The sequence below is a fragment of the Vulpes vulpes genome, chromosome 12, assembly GCF_048418805.1.
Source record: "Vulpes vulpes isolate BD-2025 chromosome 12, VulVul3, whole genome shotgun sequence".
NCBI lineage: Eukaryota > Metazoa > Chordata > Mammalia > Carnivora > Canidae > Vulpes > Vulpes vulpes.
In genome coordinates this window covers 169,600,282-169,621,569 of record NC_132791.1, presented here as the reverse complement: position 1 = coordinate 169,621,569, position 21,288 = coordinate 169,600,282, and the positions used below count along the sequence as shown (strand labels likewise).

Below are 21,288 nucleotides of genomic sequence, written 5' to 3'. Positions count from 1 at the left end.
CCGGCCCCCGGCGTCCCCGCGCGCCGGAGCCCCCCCCGAGTGCGCGTGCGCGGCGGTTGCCGTGGCGACCCGGCAAGCGTTGGGCGGCCAACGACTCCGACGCGGGCGGCGGGCGGCGGGCGGGGAAGGAAAGCAGCGCGTCGCTGACCCGGCGGGCGGCTTCGGCGACCCGCGGAGCAGGGTGTGCGGGGCTTCCGGATAAGCATGCACCCCGAGGCCTCGGGGCCCGCGGTGGACGGGCGGGCGGGGCAGGGCCGCGCACAGGAGCCGGGCGTGGAGCAGTCGGCGGGCGACCACGGGGACGCGGGCCCGGCGGGCCGCAAGGAAGGTGCACACCGCTGCCCGGGAGCCGAGGGGGGGCTGCGGCCGGCACCACCCTGACCTGGCGGGCCGGCGGGACCCATAGTAATAATGACGGGCGCTCCCGCCCCCAGCGATGGGCACTCCTCCCCGTTTCATGCAATCGGAGAAACTGAGACTTAGAGAGGTTACGGAACTTGCTCCAGAGACATTACCCTCGTGAGGTCCTTGACAGCACAGACTCCCGCTGGACAGTCGGACTTCGGAGCAAGCCCTTACCCAGCACCCCGCCTCCCCAGCGCCCGCCTGTTACCTATTTGGAATGTACCCCTTTATTGCAAGATCAAAGATCAAAGGCTCTGGGGGCAGGACGTCCTGACTGAATTAGCAGGGTCCAGTCCAGTGCCTGACCCATGGTAGAGAGTGAATGGGGAGCTGGTGGTTCTGAGGTCAGTGGGTGACTCCTCACCAGCTTCCCAGACAGCTTTCAGCCTCTGCTCTCACTTTGCTTGGGGCCCCAAGGGAAATCTTTCAATGGCTGCATAAGCTACTTGATTTGTATTTCGTTTTTTGTACTCACTCAACAAGCGTGTCTGGAGCATTAGCCGTCCAGGCAAGCCCTGTATGAAGAGCTGCAGGGAAGCTGTGTGGCTCACTGGAAAGAGACAGGCTTTGGAGGTATTCACCCTGGGTACAGATTGCAGCTCTGCAACTTGCCAGTTTTATGGCTGACAGCCCAGAGTTTAGCCTCTCTTTGGTGGGGGGGGGGGGGGCAGTCTACTGGTCTGTAGGTAGGGGTGATTATATTAGGTTTCTGGGCTACAGTGGGCCATTAATCAACAGTAGCTCTTGTTATTCAGATAATCAATTATTATGTATGCTGAACACCTCTTGTGTATTTATTCCCCCAAACACTTATCTGGCACCTCCTGTGGCTGAACATTGCATGCAGTGGGAAATGGAAGAGTGTAAGACTCTGTCCCACACACAGAGTGGTTAGTCTGGTTCGATAGACCACAGGAACATAGAGCACAGCAGCCAACAACTCTTAAAGATTTAAGTGCATTTGAACTGGCCAATTTTGATTGACCTTTAAAAAAAAATTAAGTGCCTTTGAATGTGCTCATTCTCTTTTTACCAAAGATGTTTTCGACACTTTTGTTTCTTTTCCTGTGGTTTTTCTTTGGGGCACTTTTTAAAAAGAAGAGAGAACATTGTAACAAATACCCATGTATCATCACTAAAAGTTGAAAATGATTAAAATTTTATCATTTTTACTTAAAGTCTTTTTTTTTAATTTTTATTTATTTATGATAGTCACAGAGAGAGAGAGGCAGAGGGAGAAGCAGGCTCCATGCACCGGGAGCCCGATGTGGGATTCGATCCCTGGTCTCCAGGATCGCGCCCTGGGCCAAAGGCAGGCGCTAAACCACTGCGCCACCCAGGGATCCCCTAAAGTCTTCTTTTTTTAATTTAGGACATTTCAAATAAAGTCGATGTTCCTTTTGCCCTTCTCCCCCCAATTCTCATTCCTATACCCTCCTCCCCTTCCCTTGTCCAGAATTTTTGTGTGGATTCTTTCAATCACATCTGTCTCTCTCTCTCTCTTTCTGTCTCTCCCTTCTTCCCTCCCACCCTCCCTTCCACACATGCTTTCTCCCCTCCTCTCTCTCTCTATGTATATATATTATTTGTCCATAAACACCTCATAACATTGGTTTGTATGTTTTTAACTTATATAAATGGTATATATATGTGCTTATCATGAAACTTGCTTTATTTTCTCCTACGTGTTTCTGAGAATTATCTGTATTGATTGATGTAGTGCATTCTTCCCCAAGGCAGATACTAATCCGTTGTTTTACGTAACTAGCCACCACGGGTGGTTATTTGCATTGTTGACTGTCTTCTGCTATTAAAAGTAATACAGTAATGAATACCTTTGTACATGCATCCTTGTGCACCTGTACAAAAGCTCTCATGGAGGACCTCCCTAGAAGTGAACTTGCCGTAGTCTTTACCAATGCTTTACAAATCGTCATACATTTAAAGAGCCCTCATGTTCCATATTAAAAGCCAACATTTACTAATCAAGTTGAAATTGGGCAAACATTTTATACATCTCTTGATCTCTATTCCCTTATTTTATAGAAATTAATGATCCGAAGGAAACATGTGTGAGTCCTTCTGACACATCTTACCCAAGCAAGCAGAAACAGAGTGGCGACAGCAGGTCGGGCAGTTGCTTAGCAAATGAGAGAGATGACCAGGAAAATCACAGCCCCAGGTATGTGAGCATGTTGCTGCCAATTACAGCACACATTTACTGAGGAAAGTAGATGGTATAATCACACACACCCCTTTTTTTAAGATTATATTTATGTAATCATGAGAGACACAGAGAGGCAGAGACATAGGCAGAGGGAGAAGCTCCCCATAGGGAGCCCAATGCAGGGCTCGATCCCATGACACCAGGATCACACCCTGAGCCAAAGGCAGACGCTCAACCACTGAGCCACCCAGGTGTCCTGCTGTAATCACCCCTTTGAACAGATAAGGAAATTGAGGCTCACGGAAATTAAATAGTTGGCCCAGTGTCTGAGAATTAGTACCAGAGTCAGAATGGCACTGCATCTATAGCACAACTAACCACAGTGTATTAAACTTTAATGCCAGGCCTGGAGAGAGAAACATCAGTAGTTCTTGATGACACTATTAAAAGTATTTTTATTAGAACATACATTGCAATTTTTAGGAATGCTGAAAGTAATGATATTGGAGGAGGCCCTGAAAGGTATACAAAAAAAGAACTTTAAATAGTTGATTAGGCAAAAAAAAAAAAAAAAAGAAAAGAAAAGAAAAAAAAGAAAAGTTATCAGCCACTTAGGTTATTTTGGAATTTGGAGAAGAAATGGGTGTGCTAAAGAATTTTTGGAATGTTTCACAGCTGACAAATTGAAATAAATTTCTTATTCATGTTTCTCACTTAACAGAATGACTAAAAGTTTCCTGCAAAAACTCTGCAAGCAACACAAGCTTTATATTACCCCAGCATTGAATGATACACTGTATTTACACTTTAAAGGTAAGGACCTGGTAGAGGGGTCTGCTGTCAGGCAGAAGGCTCTAGTGGTATAAAAAAATTTCTTGCTGGGATCCTCTGGAATTCTCAAAGTATATTTGAGTAGAAATTTCAGAGTTTTGGGGTACCTGGCTGGCTCAGCCATTTAAGCGTCTGCCTTCAGTTCAGGTCATGTTCCTAGGATCCTGGAATGGAGCCGTGGGTCAGGCTCCCTCCTCAGTGGGGAACCTGCTTCTCCCTCTCACTGCCCTTGCTGTTCGTTCTCTCTCTCTCTCTCTCTCTCTCTCTCTCTCTCTCTCTCTCTCTCTCTCTTTCCCTGTGTCAAATAAATAAATAAAATATTTAAAATAAAAAAAGAAGGGGCAGCCTGGGTGGCTCAGTGGTTTAGCACCGCCTTCAGCCCAGGGCATGATCCTGGAAACCTGGGATCGAGTCCCATGTTGGGCTCCCTGCATAGGGCCTGCTTCTCCCTCTGCCTGTGTCTCTGCCTCTCTCTCTCTCTTTCTCATGAATAAATAAAATCTTAAAAAAAAAAAAAAAAAAGAGGGGCACATGGGTGGCTTAGTGGTTGAGCATCTGCCTTTAACTCAGGTTGTGATCCTGTGGTCCTAGGATTGAGTCCCACATTGGGCTCCCCACAGGGAGCCTGCTTCTCCCTCTGTCTCTCTCTGTCTCTCATGAATAAATGGGTAAAATCAGAAAAGAAAGAGAAGAAAGAAAGAAAGAAAGAAAGAAAGAAAGAAAGAAAGAAAGAAAAGAAAAGAAAAGAAAAGGAAAAATTTCAGAGTTCAGTGAAGATCTGTAGAAAAGCAATAATATTTCCTTGACAAGTCTTCACTGACTGGAGCTGATAAAAGGGGCCACTGAGTATATAGATACCAGGGAAGCATGTTGACATCCTTTACTTATATTTTCTGAAGGACTTAAACATTTCTCAAACCAGCAATCCAGTAGTGAACGCTGGGCTTGGGTGGGACACATCTCGAAAGAGGAGGGTGATTAGTGCCTCCCAGGTCAGAGAAGCATGAAGAGTGGCACCCCAGGGGCCCCAGGCCTAGTGTGCAGGATCCCATGTAAACCCAGCGAGGGTCCGTAGACCTCACTAGTCCCAGCAGTGATGAAAAGGAGGGACAGCTTCAGCTTCCTCTGAAATTCGGGTGGTCAACTCACTTCATAGACCCTCTGTGTGTTCCTTTAGTAGGAACTCTTCTGTACTCTGCTGGCGATGCAGAGGCACGTGCAGCCTGGCATCTGGGGGTTGGGGCAGCCACCGCGAGGCATGCCATGCCAGGGAGACCGAGGAAGGGCGCCAGCAGCACACACCCCTTAAGGAAATGCGAGGACTCCTAACTGGTCTCCACACCTCCACGTTGCCATCTCCAAAATCTGGCACCCAACATGTAGGTGTCACAGTGAATAGGATGACTTAGGGGAGAGCCCAGGGGACCAATATTGAAGAGGTGGGGAGAAGAGGATCCAACAGGTCAGACTTAGTGCAGAGTTAGAAGGTGGAAGAGCCAGGATGGAGATGTGCCCGTATTCGCTCCTGCTCCCCTAGACCACACAAACCTAGCAACTGAATTCACTATCTGCTATTTCAAGGGCCGGAACTGGGGGAATGGCTTAGCTGGCTCATTCTGGCTCACCAGGGATACTGTAACTATAATCAAAACTTTTTTAGGCAACAGAATAACTTTCAAGGGCTTTGGTGATAACAGATGAACCCCCAGTTACAAACTGATAATGAGTTACCAACGTAAACAAAGTGTTTGTTCTCCTTACCTTAAATTTGGCTCCTAAAACTGAAAAATAGAACAGGACCCACAGGGATCCCTGGGTGGCGCAGCGGTTTGGCGCCTGCCTTTGGCCCAGGGTGCGATCCTGGAGACCTGGGATCGAATCCCACATCGGGCTCCCAGTGCATGGAGCCTGCTTCTCCCTCTGCCTGTGTCTCTGCCTCTCTCTCTCTCTGTGACTATCATAAAAAAAAAAAAAAAAAAAAAAAGAACAGGACCCACAGTTTGCACTGGCCTCGGGCTCAGCTGGATCCCTGTGCTCACGGCATGGCTTCACCGCAATGCCTGTTTCCTTCGCTTGGTTGGCCCTGCTCCTCTGATTCACTGGGGGCAGGTGATCCCTCGCCTCCACCCACTGCCAACCAAGAAGGGAAGGCAGCTGCTGCAGCACTAGGCTTCACCCCATGGGGCTGGCAATTCCCCATTCTCTCCAGTGGAGCCGGGAAAACCTTCCAGGGTCCATCAAAGTTGGCCCTGCTTGGCTAAGTGTGACCAGCCCAGAGCGAATGGCCGTGCCTCTGATTGGCTGCTCGGGGAGCCACGGGGCAGTATCAGCAGAGGAATGCTCCCATGGTGTCACTAGGGGAAGGGCATGTGGACGGTAGACGGGTAGTCAAAAACGAGGGTGACCCTGTGTCTTGCATGCATGGAGGAGCTTAGCCAGCACCCCCCTTCCTTCTCACTAGGTTTCAGTCGGATCGAGAACTTGGAAGAGTACACAGGGCTACGTTGTCTCTGGCTGGAGTGCAATGGAATACAGAAAATCGAGAATCTGGAAGCCCAGACCGAATTGCGCTGCCTCTTCTTGCAAGTGAACCTGCTTCATAAAATCGAGAACTTAGAATCTCTACAGAAACTGGATGCTCTTAACCTGAGCAACAATTACATCAAGACCATTGAAAACCTCTGTGAGCTGCCCCCACGAGGGTCCTTATGCCACTAGATCCACCGCTTTCCCTTGGGGGAGGTCCTAAAGGTACTTTATACTTTTGTTGCTCACTTCTGCTGACCTCACCTTCCAGCCTGCCTGCCAGTCCTGAACACGCTCCAGATGGCCCACAACCACTTAGAGACCGTGGAAGACATTCAGCATCTGAAGGAGTGTTTGAAACTTTGCGTCCTTGACCTTTCCCACAACAAGCTGAGTGATCCAGAAATCCTGAGTGTCCTGGAGAGCATGCCTGACTTGGTAAAATGTGCATGCACACAAAACTTGCATTCTTTAGAAACTGAATCTCTTCCCCCCTTGCCTCCCCCCACCCCTCCTTTCCTCCGACCTTCTTTACCCAGCCTGTCCTCTTGATGTCTTTAGCTGGAGCACTTGAATGCCAGGTACTGTGTCATTTTGTCCACAAACACTTCAGTGTGAATCTCCTCGGGGGCGGGGGGAGGGTGTCACTCTTAGTCTCTGCTGTCCCCTCCCATCAATCTGCCGAAGACACCAGTCCCGTTTTCAGGACTGCCACATCTGGATTTGGTTGATTGCATCCCCGGGGTGTCATGTAACATGTTCTGCTGGTCCCGTATTTCCTGTGGAATGCTGATGGAGCCGGAGGCTCGGTCCAGTCCAGGTCCAGGGTTTGCCTGGGAGGTGTGTGGCTGCGTCATGTCACAGGGCCTTCTCATGTCTGGTTGCCTCTGTTGTAACTCAAAGACAGCCTGATGGGGACCCACGTGGTCAGCCTGCCGCAGCCAGGAAAAAGCCCTCATCCCTCTGTCCCCAGTTGTATAGCAGCTGCTGGTAGACACCGACTCTGCCTCATGAGTCATGGCTTCTGGAGCCACGTAGTGGCCATTGTCCAGCCCTCCCATCCCTGCCTCGTTTATTAGCTGGAGCGTTCTCTGACGAGCACCTCCCTCATCACCTAAGGGTTCCCTAATATAGAGTTCGCACAGAAGAGTCCAGGATGGAGGTTTGGTTCTTTTTATTCATGGATTTTCAGAGAAAGGGGGCAAGCACCTAGCAACCACGAACAGTGACAAGGAATGGTTTTTCCTTCCCTTGTGTCATTATGAACCATGGTTTATGTATATAGTACTTGATCTGATTTCATCCTTGCTGTCATTTTAGTTTTGGATATTCAGATGGTCCCATCTTCCGGCCTGTGGGGACCCCTCCAGGCAGCTGCTTCCTGTGTCCTTGTGACTCAACTCCAGTAGCCCTTGACAGCCTCCTTGCTTTCTTGTGTGTGCATGTTGTCATGTGCTCTAGGGAAAACATTAAAGATAGCACCCCAAAACCCTGAGTTCACCGTGTACTGCCTAGGGTGTGGATATGTAAGGAAAAAGTGAGATGATTTAAAGAGAAATAGCGAGCAAATCATAGGTCAGGAATAGTGTTCTGATTGTCAGGGAGGACTCGTTTAGAACTGCCAGCACACAGCGATCATATACAGCTGTGTCATATAACACTTTATTTTCTTTTTGCTTAACTGCTATAACAAATTATCACACACTGGGTGGCTTAAACAGCAGAAATTTATCTTCTCATGATTCTAAGAGGGTAGGAATAGTCCACAGTTGTGGTGCCGGGGGTAGGTGAGGGGGCTTCTCCCTGTGTCCCGTGTCCTCGCATCATCTCCTCTACATGTCAGTGTTCCAATCCCCTCTTCTAAGGACAGCAGTCGGGTGGGACCAGGGCCTGTAATCTGAATCACCTCTTTAAAGGCCCTCTCTCCAAATACAGCCACATTCTGGGGTGCTGGGTTAGAAATTGAACATATGAATTTGGGGATGGGGAACACAGTTCAGTCCATGACAAAAGCAGTCTGCTTTACAATTATTTTGTGATTGGTTTTTAAAATTTTTTATGTATGTATGTATGTGTATGTGAGAGAGAGAGAGAGAGAGAGAGAGAGAGAGAGAGAAAGAGAGTGAGCAAGCAGGGGAAGAGAGAGGGGGAAGGGGAGAGAGGGAATCTCAAGCAGACTCCCTACTGAGCATGGAGCCCAATGTGGGGCTGGATCCCATTACCCTGAGTTGGGTACTTAATCAACTGAGCCACCTAGGCACCCTGTTTCATGTCTGCTATTAAATTCTCCACCCATATAAAATCTTTAAAAATAAATAAATCTCCACCCACAATGCAGCCCCCTCATGCCTGCTCTGGGGTGTATATTGCACGCACATACACACCTCCATTCCCCCAGTCCCACAGAGTAAATACCCACCAGAATGAAGTTTGGGGAATGTTAACCTTACTAGGTTGCAGTATATTTGTTTTTTCCAATAACACAGACCACTTTCAATAAGAAAACTCATGAGTGGGACGCCTGGGTGGCTCAGCAGTTGAGCATCTGCCTTTGGCTCAGGTCGTGATCCTGGAGTCCTGGGATCGAGTCCCACGTCGGGCTCCCTGCATGGAGCCTGCTTCTCCCGCTGCCTGTGTCTCTGTCTCTCTGTCTCTCTGTCTCTCTCTCTCTCTCTGTGTCTCTCATTAATAAATAAATAAAATCTTAAAAAGAAAACTCATGAGTTCAGGCAAACTAGTTTTAAGTGGATCTTCTGCTGCATGTTACTTTAGCTGCCCACTTCTCTAAGGGCAGGAAAGGGCACGGGCAGGAAAGGAGGAGACAGGGTTTAAAGACAGTGGATGCCACATGACATCCAGCAGATGCGTGAGCCTGGCGAGCTGGCACATTCCATCCTTTCCCTATCTGAGCTTCCCATCTGCCTGGCTGCTGTGTACGCTTTCTTAAAATGAGTCCTGGCTGGGAAGGTGAGAAAACAGCCAATTAGACTGAAGCTAATGTCAGCCAAAGAGCTTGGGTGAGCAAAATAACGTCCTCGCTGAGTTAGACAGGCCTCCAGACGTGTTTTCCAAGATTGTTCTGGAAGGACAGTGAGATTTCAGGTCTGTGGTTGAAGTACAAGAATGGGCTGCTCCATTACCAGGACAGTTCTGATGGCCAAAAAGCAAGGAAAACCTTCTAGCTTCCCTGATAAAGTCATCTGGGGGTGGTGGGGGGCACAGGTGTCTTATTTGTGTACTCTCAGAGCACAGCACGTGTAGACTATTTGAATCATACCCATGTTTGTTAGTAATCAGTCTGGCTCTGCCTGTTATGCTTCCAGCGCGTACTGAATTTGATGGGAAACCCCGTTATCAGGCACATCGCTAATTATCGAAAGACTGTCACCGTTCGGCTGAAACACTTAACATACCTGGATGACAGGCCAGTTTTCCCAAAGGACAGGTAAGGAGGAGAGAAGTCTTTGGGTCGCATGTTAGTACGTAATGGTTGAGCACGCTTAATAATAAACTTGTACACGTTGCTGAATTGCGAGCATTTGCAATATTCTTAGGAAACAAGTTTAATGGCTACATAATTGTTTATAATAAGAAATTACCTATTCTTGAGCACTTACTCATTGATTTTTTTTTCATAATCCTCTTACAACTATCCTTACACATAAGTCTCTGACCTCATTGCTGATTTTGTTAGGGTGGGATTTGAGTAGTTGTATTATTGGGTTAAAGACTGCAGTTTGAGATTTTGTAGAGGTGCTTGCAAATATTTCCTAATCATTTTCTAGAAAGTTTGTGATGATTCATGACTTCATCAGACATAGCCATATAAATGAAATCTTCATCAGGCGACTCAATGAGTGAAGTCTGTATCTCATCTTACTGTGGGGTAACTGATGAGGTTGGGCACTCTTATGTGTTTGTCAGGCAGGTGGATCTCTTGCCCTGTGAGCACCCCATTTATAACCTCCTCCCAGTTTCCTTTGGAGGTCCCTTTGTTATTGGTTCATAGGAGGTCTTTTTTTTTTCCTTTTTTTCTTTTTTCTTTTTTTCATAGGAGGTATTTTTTATATTAAGAATATTGAACCTGGGACTGCCATGTGTATGGTCACGACTCTTGTATCTATGTTTTTAATTTAGGTCACCATTGATTCTCACTTAGAATAAAATCTCTGTACCATGGGCTGCTTGAAGTGAAATGCAATCTAAACTCTAAGGTACACAGCATTTAAGAAGCAGTGTAGCTGGTAGTATGTTTTTGAATTCACAAAGTTAAACTAACAAATATTTCAAGTAGAAGTGAGAGCCTCCAGGTGAAGAAAACAAGACCACCTGCTCCTGGGAAGTTGGGGGAAGGCGTACCCAGCTCCATGGCACCCAGGGGCCACGGGCCACGGAGCAGAGCCTAGGCAGTGACTTTGAAACACAGCCCTGCAGCCCTGAGGTCTGTTCCCTTGGGTGGGCTCCCTCAGCCTCACATTCCTCATCAGGAAGGTGGGGACAATATGACCACAGGCTCCTTGTGAGTAACAGGTGGGATTTGAGAAGTGCTGGGCTCAGAAGGAATAAACCCATGGGAGCAGCAGCTAAGGATTCTGAGCCTCAACCATGGGTGGTGCTGAGCCACAGGAAAGTGGGAGCAGGGATAGGAGCCAGCCTCTTTGCATATTGCCACTCTGGTTCAGGGGTCGGACTCACTGGGGTTTGAGCCCTAATTCCTCCCATCCCCTTGCTGTCCCACATCAGCCACTTGCTGTTCTCCCTGCCAAGGAGGCTCCTTATAGGTGTTTGCAGGTGTCTGATCACCTGTCCCCTCAGGCAGCTCTCCATCTCAGGAGCACCTTTTCCACCTGGTGTCTCTTTAACCGGCTCTCTTTTCTTTGGACACATCAGCCTTTGACATACTTGTTTCCTTTTTGAGTATCTTTCCCCATAAAAAGGCAGCTCTAATAGAGCGAGTATTGTCATCTCTTGTAACCTGCTGTATCCCCAGCCCCTAGAACAGTTTGCCCACTTAAAGTGTACAACTCGATGGCTTCTGGTATATTCACAGAGTTGTGCAGCCATCACCACATCAATTCTAAAATATTTGTATTGCCCCAAAAGACTAACCCTTATTCATTAGCTGATATTCCTCATCCCCTCTCTCTTCTAGCCCCATCTCCATGTTTTTTTGTTTTTTTTTTCCTATGCTGGATATTTCCTATCAATGGAATAGTACAATATGTGGCCTTGTGTGATTGGCTTCTTTCACTTCCACAATAGTTTCAAGGCTCATACACACTGCAGTGTAGATCAGTAACTCATTCCAAAAAAATTTCACGAAAGAATATTCCATTTGGAGACACCATGTTTTATTCATCCAGGAATTGGTGAACTTTGCAGTTGTTTCCACTCTGGGGCTCTTGTGACAGGTGCCGCTACAAATGTTTGTGTGCTGGGTTTTGTGTGGACACTGGTTTTCAACTCTGTTGAGCAGATACTTAGGAGCACAATGCCAGCTTGTAGGGAAGATTACTCGTAGCTCTGTAGCTGCCAGGCTCTCCTCCAGGGGGCCGCACCAGCCTGTGTTCCCACCAGGATGAGTGGGCTCCACCTCCTTCCCAGCATCTGGTGTCAGTGTTTGGGATATCAATTGTCCTAATAGGCGTGAAGTGGCACCTCCTTGTTGTAACCCGCAATTCCCTGATGTCAAAGGACACTGAGCTGCTTTGCCATCTGCCTGTCTTCTTTGATGAAGTGTCTAGGTCGTTTCCTGCTTTTTTTTTTTTTTTTTAATTGTGGGTTGTTTCTTTTTTTGAGGTCTCATAGTTGTCTGTTTTGAACATAAGCCATGTATCAGTTGTCTTTCTTGTAAATATTTTCTCCCAATTCATGGCTTCTAATTTCATTCTTTTAAATTGTTCTACTTTTAAATTGTGTTGTTTTTGTATTCATGAGTCATAGAAGTTCTTTATTCTATATACTCATCCCCTAGTAGGTGTATGACTTGCAGATATCTTCCCACATTCTGTGGGGTGTCTTTTTACTTTGTGGTATTCTTTGTGTTACAAACATTTTTAATTTTGATGGAGTCTGGTTTCTCTATTTTTCCTTTTTATTGCTGGTGCTTTTGGCATTGCATCAAGAAGCCTTTGCAAGCCATTAAGGAGGGGAGTGTGCATATGTTAACCGATATTCTGTGGCCACACGTCCCATGTGCCTTCAGTTTGATTTGGGGAAAATGAGCGAGTTTGGTGAGACAGTATATTTTGAATTACTTTTACCTTGTTGAAAATTCGGAACTCTCCAATTTCTGTTTTTTGTTTGTCCTCATCAACAGAGCTTGTGCAGAGGCCTGGGCCAGGGGAGGGCTTGCAGCGGAGAAGGAGGAGAGAGAGAAGTGGGAGAGCAGAGACCGGAAGAAGATTCAGGACAGCATTGAAGCCCTAGCAATGATCAAGCAGCAGGCAGAAGAGAGAAAGCGGCAGAAAGCCAGCCAGGAGGGAGGTACGCGCTCTGGGCAGCAGTAGCACCCGGGACTCTGTGTAGACTAGAGATCTGGGCTGGGGAACTTGGCCTTTCATCTCTGGGATTTAGCTTTGACCGATCATTCACACACCTGCGGATGCCTGTGCATGTGGCCTCACCCACCTGCCAAGGGTTAGGAAGAGCCCCAGCATTAATGGGCAGTTTCAAGCCACTTTCAGTGATAAAAGTGCAGTTGTGTTAAAATAGCCTCAGTCTTCCAAAATAAATGATCTATTCGTTTTTTATGACTGTCATGACAAATTACCATAAATTTAGGGGCTTTAAAACAACACAATTTTATAGGTCAGAAGTTGAACGTGAGTCTGTGAGTCTCATGGAGCTAAAATCAAGGTGTGGCCAAGGCTGCATTCCTTCTGGAAGCTCCTGGGGAGAATCCATTTTTTCATCTTTTCCAGCTTGTTGAGATCCCCTCAGTGCTGCCATCCCTAGGCCTGTGGCCCCTCCTCCACCTTCCTCTGCAGGACCTTCAAATCTCTCCTGCTCTGACCCCCTGCCGTCCTCTCTTTAGGATCTATGTGGTGATGCTGAGCCCACCTGGATACTCTAGGATCATCGCCCCATCTCAGGGTCCTTAATCTCCTCTGCCAAGTCCCTTTTACTATGTGAGGTCACATTCTGACAGGTTCTAGGGTTAGGATGCAGACCCCTTTGTGGGGCCATTATTCTGAATAACGTGAGTTCATATCAAAGCACTGTGCTATTGTGCTGATTTCATGCTCACCCCGCATAATACCATTGACAGCAATAAATCTGCCAGCATCTAGACCCGGGGGCTTAGTCTGTGTCTTCATCCCGTATCTCAGCCACATGGTTATTAAGGTTTTCCATTACTACTCTTGCTCCTTTAAATCCACCATTTGTCTCCACGCAGGAAGTTCTCTCTGCCCATGTAGTGGGGATGGGTATAAATAAATAAGCTTTTGCACACAAATGCAGGCACATGTTCTTCCTCACACAAGGAGCTGGCTCACAGACATTGTCACAGATCCCGACAGGGAGAGCACTAGGTCCTTGCTCCTTGGAGTTTCCCTGGGGAGGTGAGTTTTTTGGAAAAGCTTAAGGAATAATAAAACAAACAGCTGTATTGTCCACCTAGATTGTGTTGAGTGCACCCCCACCTCCGTGGACACAGCTCTGTGGCTTCAGTGCTCAGCGCACACTTGGATGGACATCTCTGCATCCCCAACGGTGCCCTGAGCTCACTCCCAGCAGTTTGCTGCATGTCCCCGAGACATGTCCAGACTGTCCCCCCACCCCAGGTCCTTCCGGCTCACCTTTGGTCATCTCTCGTTCAGGGGAGGAGCCAGTGCCAGAGGAGAACCAGAACGTGGATGCCAGCATGCAGGGGAAGGACAAGTCTCATGAGGAGCAGGAGAGGCAGCAGAAAATGGAGCTGTTTGTCAGGGAAAGCTTCGAGGCCAAGGATGAGCTGTGCCCGGAAAAGCCAAGTCTCATAGAGGAGCTGCCTGTGGAGGTCAGTGGGCAGACTGAAGACCAGGAGCCCGGGGTGCTGCTCCTGGGGGAGGCCCTGAAGCCGGCCGCCCCCAGAGCCACCTGCAAAGGTAAGGAGCTGGGGGCTGCATGAGGCCCCCCGGGGGACCACAGCCTCTGAGCCACCCTGTGGGGCATTTCCCATTGCTGTGCCATTAGGACACAGTATACGTGGTGTCTCATTTGCCAGAGCAGCACTGCCCGTGGAAATACAATGAGGCCAAAGTATATTTTCTAGTAAATGGGTGAAACGTTAATATTATATTTTAACCAAACCCAGCCTATCTAAAAGATAATCCTTTTAATCAATATAAAATTCTTCACATGATACTTTTATTGGCACTATGTCAAAGCCCAGTATGCATTTGACCCAGCACGTCTCAATGTGGATGCTACCTTTTCCCTGGTTCAAGGGAGATGTAATCCTCCTAAAAGGAGGGAGGCTGTTTTATACTGCTTCAGGTGTAGAATTTAAATGAATCAAAAATCAAAACAAATTAAGAACTTCAGATCCTCAGGAGTACTGGTCACATTTCCAGTGCTCAGTAGCCAACCTTGTGCAGCTATGGCTACTGCAGTGGACGATGCAGGTCTAGGCAAAGCGGGCCCCCTCGTGGGTTCAGCCACATTCCTTGAGTCCTGCTAACTAGTGGAAAAACCCAGGACTTCCCTGGGATGCTGTCCTATTGCTGTAGCATTGGTGAAGATGAGCCAGGCCTGGGCCATGCCCTACCTGCAGGGCCTTGAGAGATGGGGAGCATGTGGTCCCCCTGAGCAGCATCTGGGGTCTGTTTGGGGAGTTCAGCTGGTCTGACCCAGAACACAGGTGCCCAGCAGGAAGGTGCCCACTGTCAGAGAAACCTAGAAGTAACCCTGTCCCCAGACCGCCGAGACCACCAGCCAGAGGGACAAGGGCCACACCCCAGCGTGCCAGGTAGGGGTGAATTCTCTTTCCAGTGAAAGGATTTGGACAGAGCAGACCATCCTCAGTGATGAACTCAACTGACCCCACCCCTGAAAGTACCCCACTATCCATCCATGGGGACTTAGAGCCACAGCCTTTTCTTCAGTGATATGTGAAAAACCCAACTCCTTTCACAGGCTGCGTGTGGGAGATAAAGATGCACATTAGGCAGGAGGCATATGGGGGGGGGGGATAGACCTCCCGCCCCCAGGAACTCAGAAACCCTGTTTCTGCCAGGGCCGAGACTCAGGAATTCCCCAGGGATCCCAGGGGAGTGAGAGGCAGTGGGCAGAAAGGAAGAAGGAGCAGGAGGGACAAGTGTTCAAGCCCTCCAGGCCCCACCCCCGAGCGCTACAGGAGGGAAGAGTTCTGTCCCCGCGGCCACTGCCACAGAAAGAGAACAGTGCTCTCTGGTGCTGCACCTGGTGTGGCAGCAGAGTGGCCCCTGAGGGACGCCAGCCTTTGCCTTCCTGAATGGACAGAAGACACATTTGAAAAGAAGCTTGTTCACCACAGTGGCCATGGTCTGGAGCACGAGACACAGGCAGCTCTGTTATCCAACATGCATTGCCCCCTGAGATGGCCAGGGCTTCCCAGGTCTTGTGTGGCCCCATCTGATGGAAGTGGAAACAGAGGCTCAGAAAAGTGAAGTAACTTTCTCCAAGAGGAGAGCAAGCGCATGGTGGACACGGGGATCAAAGCCAGCACTGCCCCGGCCCCTGCTCTCTGCTCCCCCTGGGCTAACCCCTCTGGGTGTCTGCGTCCCGAGAGGTGAACTGGGCTGTCAGAGCAAAGAGATCCTCCTTCCACTTTGATTCAAATGACTCTGCCACAAGAAGGGCCAATCTCAACCTAAAAACCTTCTGTTTAAACAACTACTTTCCATCCCCCTTTCCTGCGTTGGACCGTCTTTCCTCATATGTGGAGGACGGGAGGAGTGAGGAGGTGGCCGGCGTGAGCAGCTGTGCTGCATCCTCCATGCGAAGTCTGGACCACCTCCTGCGATCAGGAGTCCGTGCTGGCTCCCTGAGGAGCAGGGCCGGGATTGGGTGCCCGAGTCACCTCCCAAGCCCATGGGAAGTCTGCATCTCAGGGCAGGGGGAGCACCTGCACCACTGTGGAAATCACGGCACCTCCCGCCTCTCCTTTCACCCTCCCCAGAAGGGCTTCAGCTGCTTCCTGTTGGTCCCCAGCACGGTCTGAGGACAACACAAGGTTTCACTAAAACTGTGTACAGGTGGGGCAGGGAAGTTTCTAGATAGATATCCTGAGGTCAAAGCCACATCCAACCCCTCAATCAGCTGAGTGACTGCAGGCAAACCCCAAAACCTTTGGGAGCCTGTTTCAGCCACTGTGAAATGAAAACAGTCTCTGCCATGGATTGAACGAGGTACGTAAGCTACACTCCCAATAATTGTTCATCTCTTCCCTGCCTTACCTTTTCCCAAAACAAAGCCTAAGCAGATTGTTTTTAGGCAACAAAGGGACCCAGCTGCTGCCTTGAGAAGCTTCTGGTGGCTGGCCGGAAGGGAAGCAGACCATGGTAGTTCTAACCAGCACTGAATTGCAGAAGCCGCAGGGACGGCGATGAGACCGTGACCGCTGGACCCAGCGAGGGAAAGCCAACCACAACGGCGACCACAGAAGCCCTCTGCCCACCTTCTTGTTTCATGGGACACCAGGCCCACTGGGGTTCTCTGAGCCAAACTGGACACGGTGGACCTGTGTGTGGCCAGGAAGGTTGAGCCTTGGATCTCTCATGATGGAAGCCATGAGGCTGAAGAGCAAGCAGAGAACAGGACCCAAGGATAGGGCCTGGGGACGTCCAGGAGTGGGAGACGGAGTAGGAGGAGGGACCCGTCCCAGCTCCACATTCGCAGGCAGCCCTGTGTTACTTAGTGAGCCTCCTGGACGCTGGCGCTGCCACCAGGGACGGGCAGGCCCCACAGGTGGTGGACTCTGCCCGTCTTGGGCAGGGCCGTCACCCTGGAACCTCCAGCCTGCCTCCCATCCAACTCCCCTGCCCGCCACCCCGGCCAAACTGCCACCTGGCTAGTACTTTCACCTTGTCGGAGTCACTGCCCAGTTCCAGCCAGAGGGTGGCTCTCTCCTCTCCTTCTTCTCCTTTCTCTTTAGACAGAACCCGGTCCTAATCTGGGGATTCTTGCGCTTCGGTCTCTGGGGCTGGCCTCCCTCTGCCCTCGGGCTTGTCAGCCTGTGCACTGAGCATACAACCAGCCCCGAGGTGACTAATAACTCTGTGTCATTCTTAGAACCGGCCCCCGACACTGTGGCCCCCAACACCGCGAGCCCTGAGACTGTGGCTGGAGATGAAGATTTGGAGGTGAAGGAGAAGCTCTTCATCGATGTAAGTAAACAGCTGCCCCTGGAGAGAAGGGTCTGCTTTATGGTTGGTATCGGATCACACGGAAACCCTCCAAATCCTCACGAACCAACGTGTGCTCCGTGGCCAACGGGCTTGCCATCCACAAGCTGCTCAGAATTCATTCTGGATGCTCAGACCTGTTAACATGGTCTCCCCAGGTGTTCATACGTGTGTGTGTTCGAGATTGAGAGGTGCCAGGCCAGACGGTTCCCCATCTCCCTTGACAGAACTCTCGATTCGTTTTCTCCAAAGTGACACTGCAGAGCAGTTCTCTGGCGAGCCTAATACAGAATCCCTGAGAATGTGGCATTTTTCACTGGCGCCTCCAGTCCTCCGCTGACGCCATCCAGTGAGCAGCATGTGCCACATCCAGGCCTGTTGCTTCTTGATGGTGGGCATGTGGCCTTGAGGACCCCTGTCCTGGCTTTGCCCACGTTGGTGACACAATAAATGCCCTGGCCCATGGGGGTGGGTACCATGGGGTTCGCACATTTCCCACCTGGCCAGGGAAGCGTGCTGGGGGTGGGGACCAAGATTGCGGAGGCATTTCTCCCCACTTCAGCCTCACGGCCTGCAGGCAGCCGGTGCTCACTTGGGTCACTGGGTGGGATGGCCGGCTTCCCGGGGCACGAGTGAGCTCCTGCCGGCTTCCCAGGCAGCCTTCTCGATTTTCTGTGGCTCAGCAGGACTTACACGGAGCAGTCAGTGTTCAGAGCAGGCTTCTAGTTTTCAGAGCCTATGTAGAGTAAAAAACAGAGCTGGGGAGAGAGAACCAGCTGTATATAGGATGGCTAAGAGCTAATGCTTAATTTTTTTTTTTTTAAGATTTATTTGAGAGAGAAAGTGAGAGAGCGAGCATGAGCAAGGGGAGGGGCAAAGGGAGAGGGAGGAAACAGACTCCCCGCTGAGCAGGGAGCCCCACATGGGACTTGATCCCAGGACCCTGGGGTGATGATCTGAGCCGAAGGCAGACACTTCACTGACTGAGTCACCCAGGCGCCCCATTACTCATGGTTCTAATTGTACCTGGCACTGTTCTAAAGATACCATATATTGGTTGACTGACCCTGCCAGTAGGTACCATTCTCATCCCCATTTCACAGACGAGGAGATGGAGAAACAGAGGTTAAGCAATTTGCCCAGGGCTCCACAGCCAAGCAGGGACAGAGCAGGAATACCAAGCTTGGCAGTCTGGCTCAAGGTCACACATCCAACCACATCCATCGCTGCCTGCCTCACGTGCTGGGCTGGTGGCTCTAGAGGAAGAGACAACAAACCCACAACACAAAAGCCCCCTAGTTGCAGGGAGGCCCAAACCACACTCATTTTATAGCACTTCGAGTCCCGGGACGAATCTGGACATTGGCAGTGCACGTGGTTTGGGCCTCACATCTCTCCCAGGTGATCTGGCCCCGTCTCTGATGACAAAGCCAAGTGGAACCAGGAGGTTGGGATCCTCAGATGGCAGCGTGCGCACGGTTCCCCAGAGTGCTTGCGGTCCTTATTTCTCCGCACGTTTTGCTTGCACAGGACCCAGGCTCACGGACTTGCTTGCTCTTCCAGGACCTGCCGGACTTGGAGGACGCTGATGTGGGCGAGGCTCTGGACGGCCAAGATGAGGTCATCAGCCCTGCTTTCCCACTGTCAGCCTGATGTCACGGTCACTCGGGCCCTGTGACCCACAAAGCACGGCTCCCCCCCTAATGCACCCGGGCCCCCTGAGCCCCCTCTCCAGAGCAAGTGCAGCCGCTCACTTCCATCAGGTCTTATGATGACTCCCGTGTGTCTTCCTGGACACACGTTTTGTCACTGACCTTCACTGCTCCTAGCAGATAATTCCCTGAGGACAATTCTGTCCTTCAGAGGTAGTTTGTGTGCACTTTCAGGATGTCTGTCCTGTAGTGACACACAGATAGGGAAGGGAAGGAGGAGTGCAGGAGGCAGGATGGGGGCTCTCCCACGTGGACCGGCATTGCTGGGGCCTGGGTGCCAGACTGGGGCCTGAGGGAGAGGACAGCATAAGGCACCGTCTCTGTGCAGGAGCACATTGCAAGCTAGGAGACGCGCACACACACACACACCCCACCCCACAGCTCCCCTCATCTCCAAGTGAGCTAGGTCCCGGAGGAGCATCTGCCAGCCGATTTGGAGCCCTGGGGGGTGGTGTTGGTGTAGCAGGCACAGCACTGGTGGGGGGAGTGTGGCTGGACACCCGGCGGAGGGCTGGAGCGGAGCCCCGCTGCACACCTCGCCACCACCTCGGGGCTGGGGAACGGCTGGCCAAGGGCATCGGTGCTGAGGCCTCTCTTCCCAAGGGCAGAGTGTTAGGCTCCCTCAGGCCTGTCTTATATGTGGAAACAGAGTATTTTATGATTAAAAAAAAAAAAAAGAATCAGCACTGGGCATTTTATAGGTGACTATTGGGAAAGCAGAAAGGGTCACACACGTTTTTATCTTAACAGATGTGCTTTCCAAAGGTGACAGCCATCTCGAGCTTGAGTGATGACAGTGAACCCGAACTGGACTACTCCTCACTCCCAGTGCTGGAAGACACCCCAGATGCCCTTTCAAACATATTCGCAATCCCCAGGGACACCTCCAGGAAGGCTGAGACACCCTTTACGGACATATTTAAAGCAGCTAAGAGGAACTCGGAAACCCCAAGTAGAGACACCAAGTCCCTGCGCCCACTGATCCAGGAGCTCCACGGCGAGGAAGCTTCAGACCAGTCACCAAGGTCACCAACCTGCCAAAGGGACACACCACCCCTACCACCCCCTTCCAGTGAGGACGGGGACGGTGACCTGCTTCCAGCCTCTTCCCCAGGTAAGACCACCCTACTTTCAGAACCACAGAGGTCCAAGCTTGGATGGGGGGAAAGAAATTGCCAATAACCCAACCCCAAGTGGAGGGCAGCTGATGGGTTGGAGAGGCCGCTCACAACAGGCCATGGAGATGGCTTGGAAACCTGTATTCACCCCCAGCCTCTCTGGACTCAGGCTTCTGAGGGCAGGTGGGCTCTGGTGACGTGACGACTGGGAGTGTGGGACAAAATGAGAGTGACTGCTGGCCTGAGGGTAGAGGATCTGGTGAATGCTGAGAGGGGTGGTGCTGGCGGGGAGGGGAGGCTCACCAGGCAGGGGGTGACCAGCTAGAGTACACCTGGCTGGGCAGGACAATTCACATGTTGACTGCTCAGCCTGGCCTGGCACTTGGGGCCCATGCACATGGCCAAGGAGAGGCACGTGTTGGGGAAGTGGGGAAAGCAGGGTCGTGTTCACTGGAACGAGCCAATGGGATGGGGTGGGGTGGCTAGTTCAGCAACTGTTGCTGGGCCTCTGCTGAGCTCAGGCATTCCTGTTCTCACCTGACGCTGGCCAGTAGCTGGCCTGGCTGACCCGAGGCCCACAGGCAGGAACACACGAGGGGCTGCCCACAGTTCCCATGCACACAATGACCTTTCCCAACTCCTTAGAAAACATCACCAAAGAGAATGAGGCGCTGTCTAAACCCGAGCTTGTGGAGCGTGAGGCGGAAGGAGACCGAGAGGACATTGAATTTGGCTTGGACTGAACCCTCAAGTGGCCCTTCCGCCCCCACACTAATGGGGACAGCTGGTGGCTAGGGCCCTCCGTGGGCGCAGGTCACCCCCTTGACTGGGCTCCCCTTCCTTTCTGAGAGTGCTCGGGGCCTCAGCTGCCCCTCCACTGTGCCTCTGCAAGCGTGCGACAGTCGTGTTCCTGTTCTCAAAGCAGGACACGACTGACCTCCCCCGGTTCTGTGGCATAAGCTGTGTAACTGAGCATTACAGACATTTTAGCATCCACGTGAGTCAAAGTGTTATTGGATTATTTACTATCTGTGTGAGTCCTGTGCTTCCTTGCACCAAGTATCCTGAGAAAAGATCCACTCTACATGTGTGATTAGAAATCTAGATCAAATCCTGGTGTCCTGTGATATTCTGAGGGGCTGTTTTGCCCCCAGGGGAGC

At 50.5% G+C, this 21,288-nt stretch overlaps 1 protein-coding gene across 3 annotated transcripts; it reads left to right on the top strand.

Moving 5' to 3' along the window:
• The first annotated feature begins 37 nt into the window (after positions 1 to 37).
• DNAAF1 (dynein axonemal assembly factor 1) lies at positions 38 to 21,129 on the top strand. 3 transcript variants are annotated; one of them, XM_072731423.1, is made up of 12 exons: positions 38 to 181; positions 2,452 to 2,587; positions 3,294 to 3,385; positions 5,865 to 6,086; positions 6,201 to 6,367; positions 9,253 to 9,374; positions 12,249 to 12,415; positions 13,753 to 14,019; positions 17,186 to 17,280; positions 18,862 to 18,918; positions 19,761 to 20,124; positions 20,774 to 21,129. In XM_072731423.1, exons 3-12 carry the CDS (start codon positions 3,295 to 3,297, stop codon positions 20,869 to 20,871), a joined length of 1,650 nt encoding a protein of 549 aa, XP_072587524.1. In that variant the 5' UTR covers positions 38 to 181; positions 2,452 to 2,587; position 3,294; the 3' UTR covers positions 20,872 to 21,129. The 3 variants fall into 3 exon arrangements, with proteins under 3 accessions (XP_072587524.1, XP_025860702.1, XP_072587523.1); XM_026004917.2 differs by having other exon boundaries at positions 117 to 328; XM_072731422.1 differs by having other exon boundaries at positions 117 to 328; positions 18,829 to 18,918.
• The last annotated feature ends 159 nt before the right edge of the window (positions 21,130 to 21,288 follow it).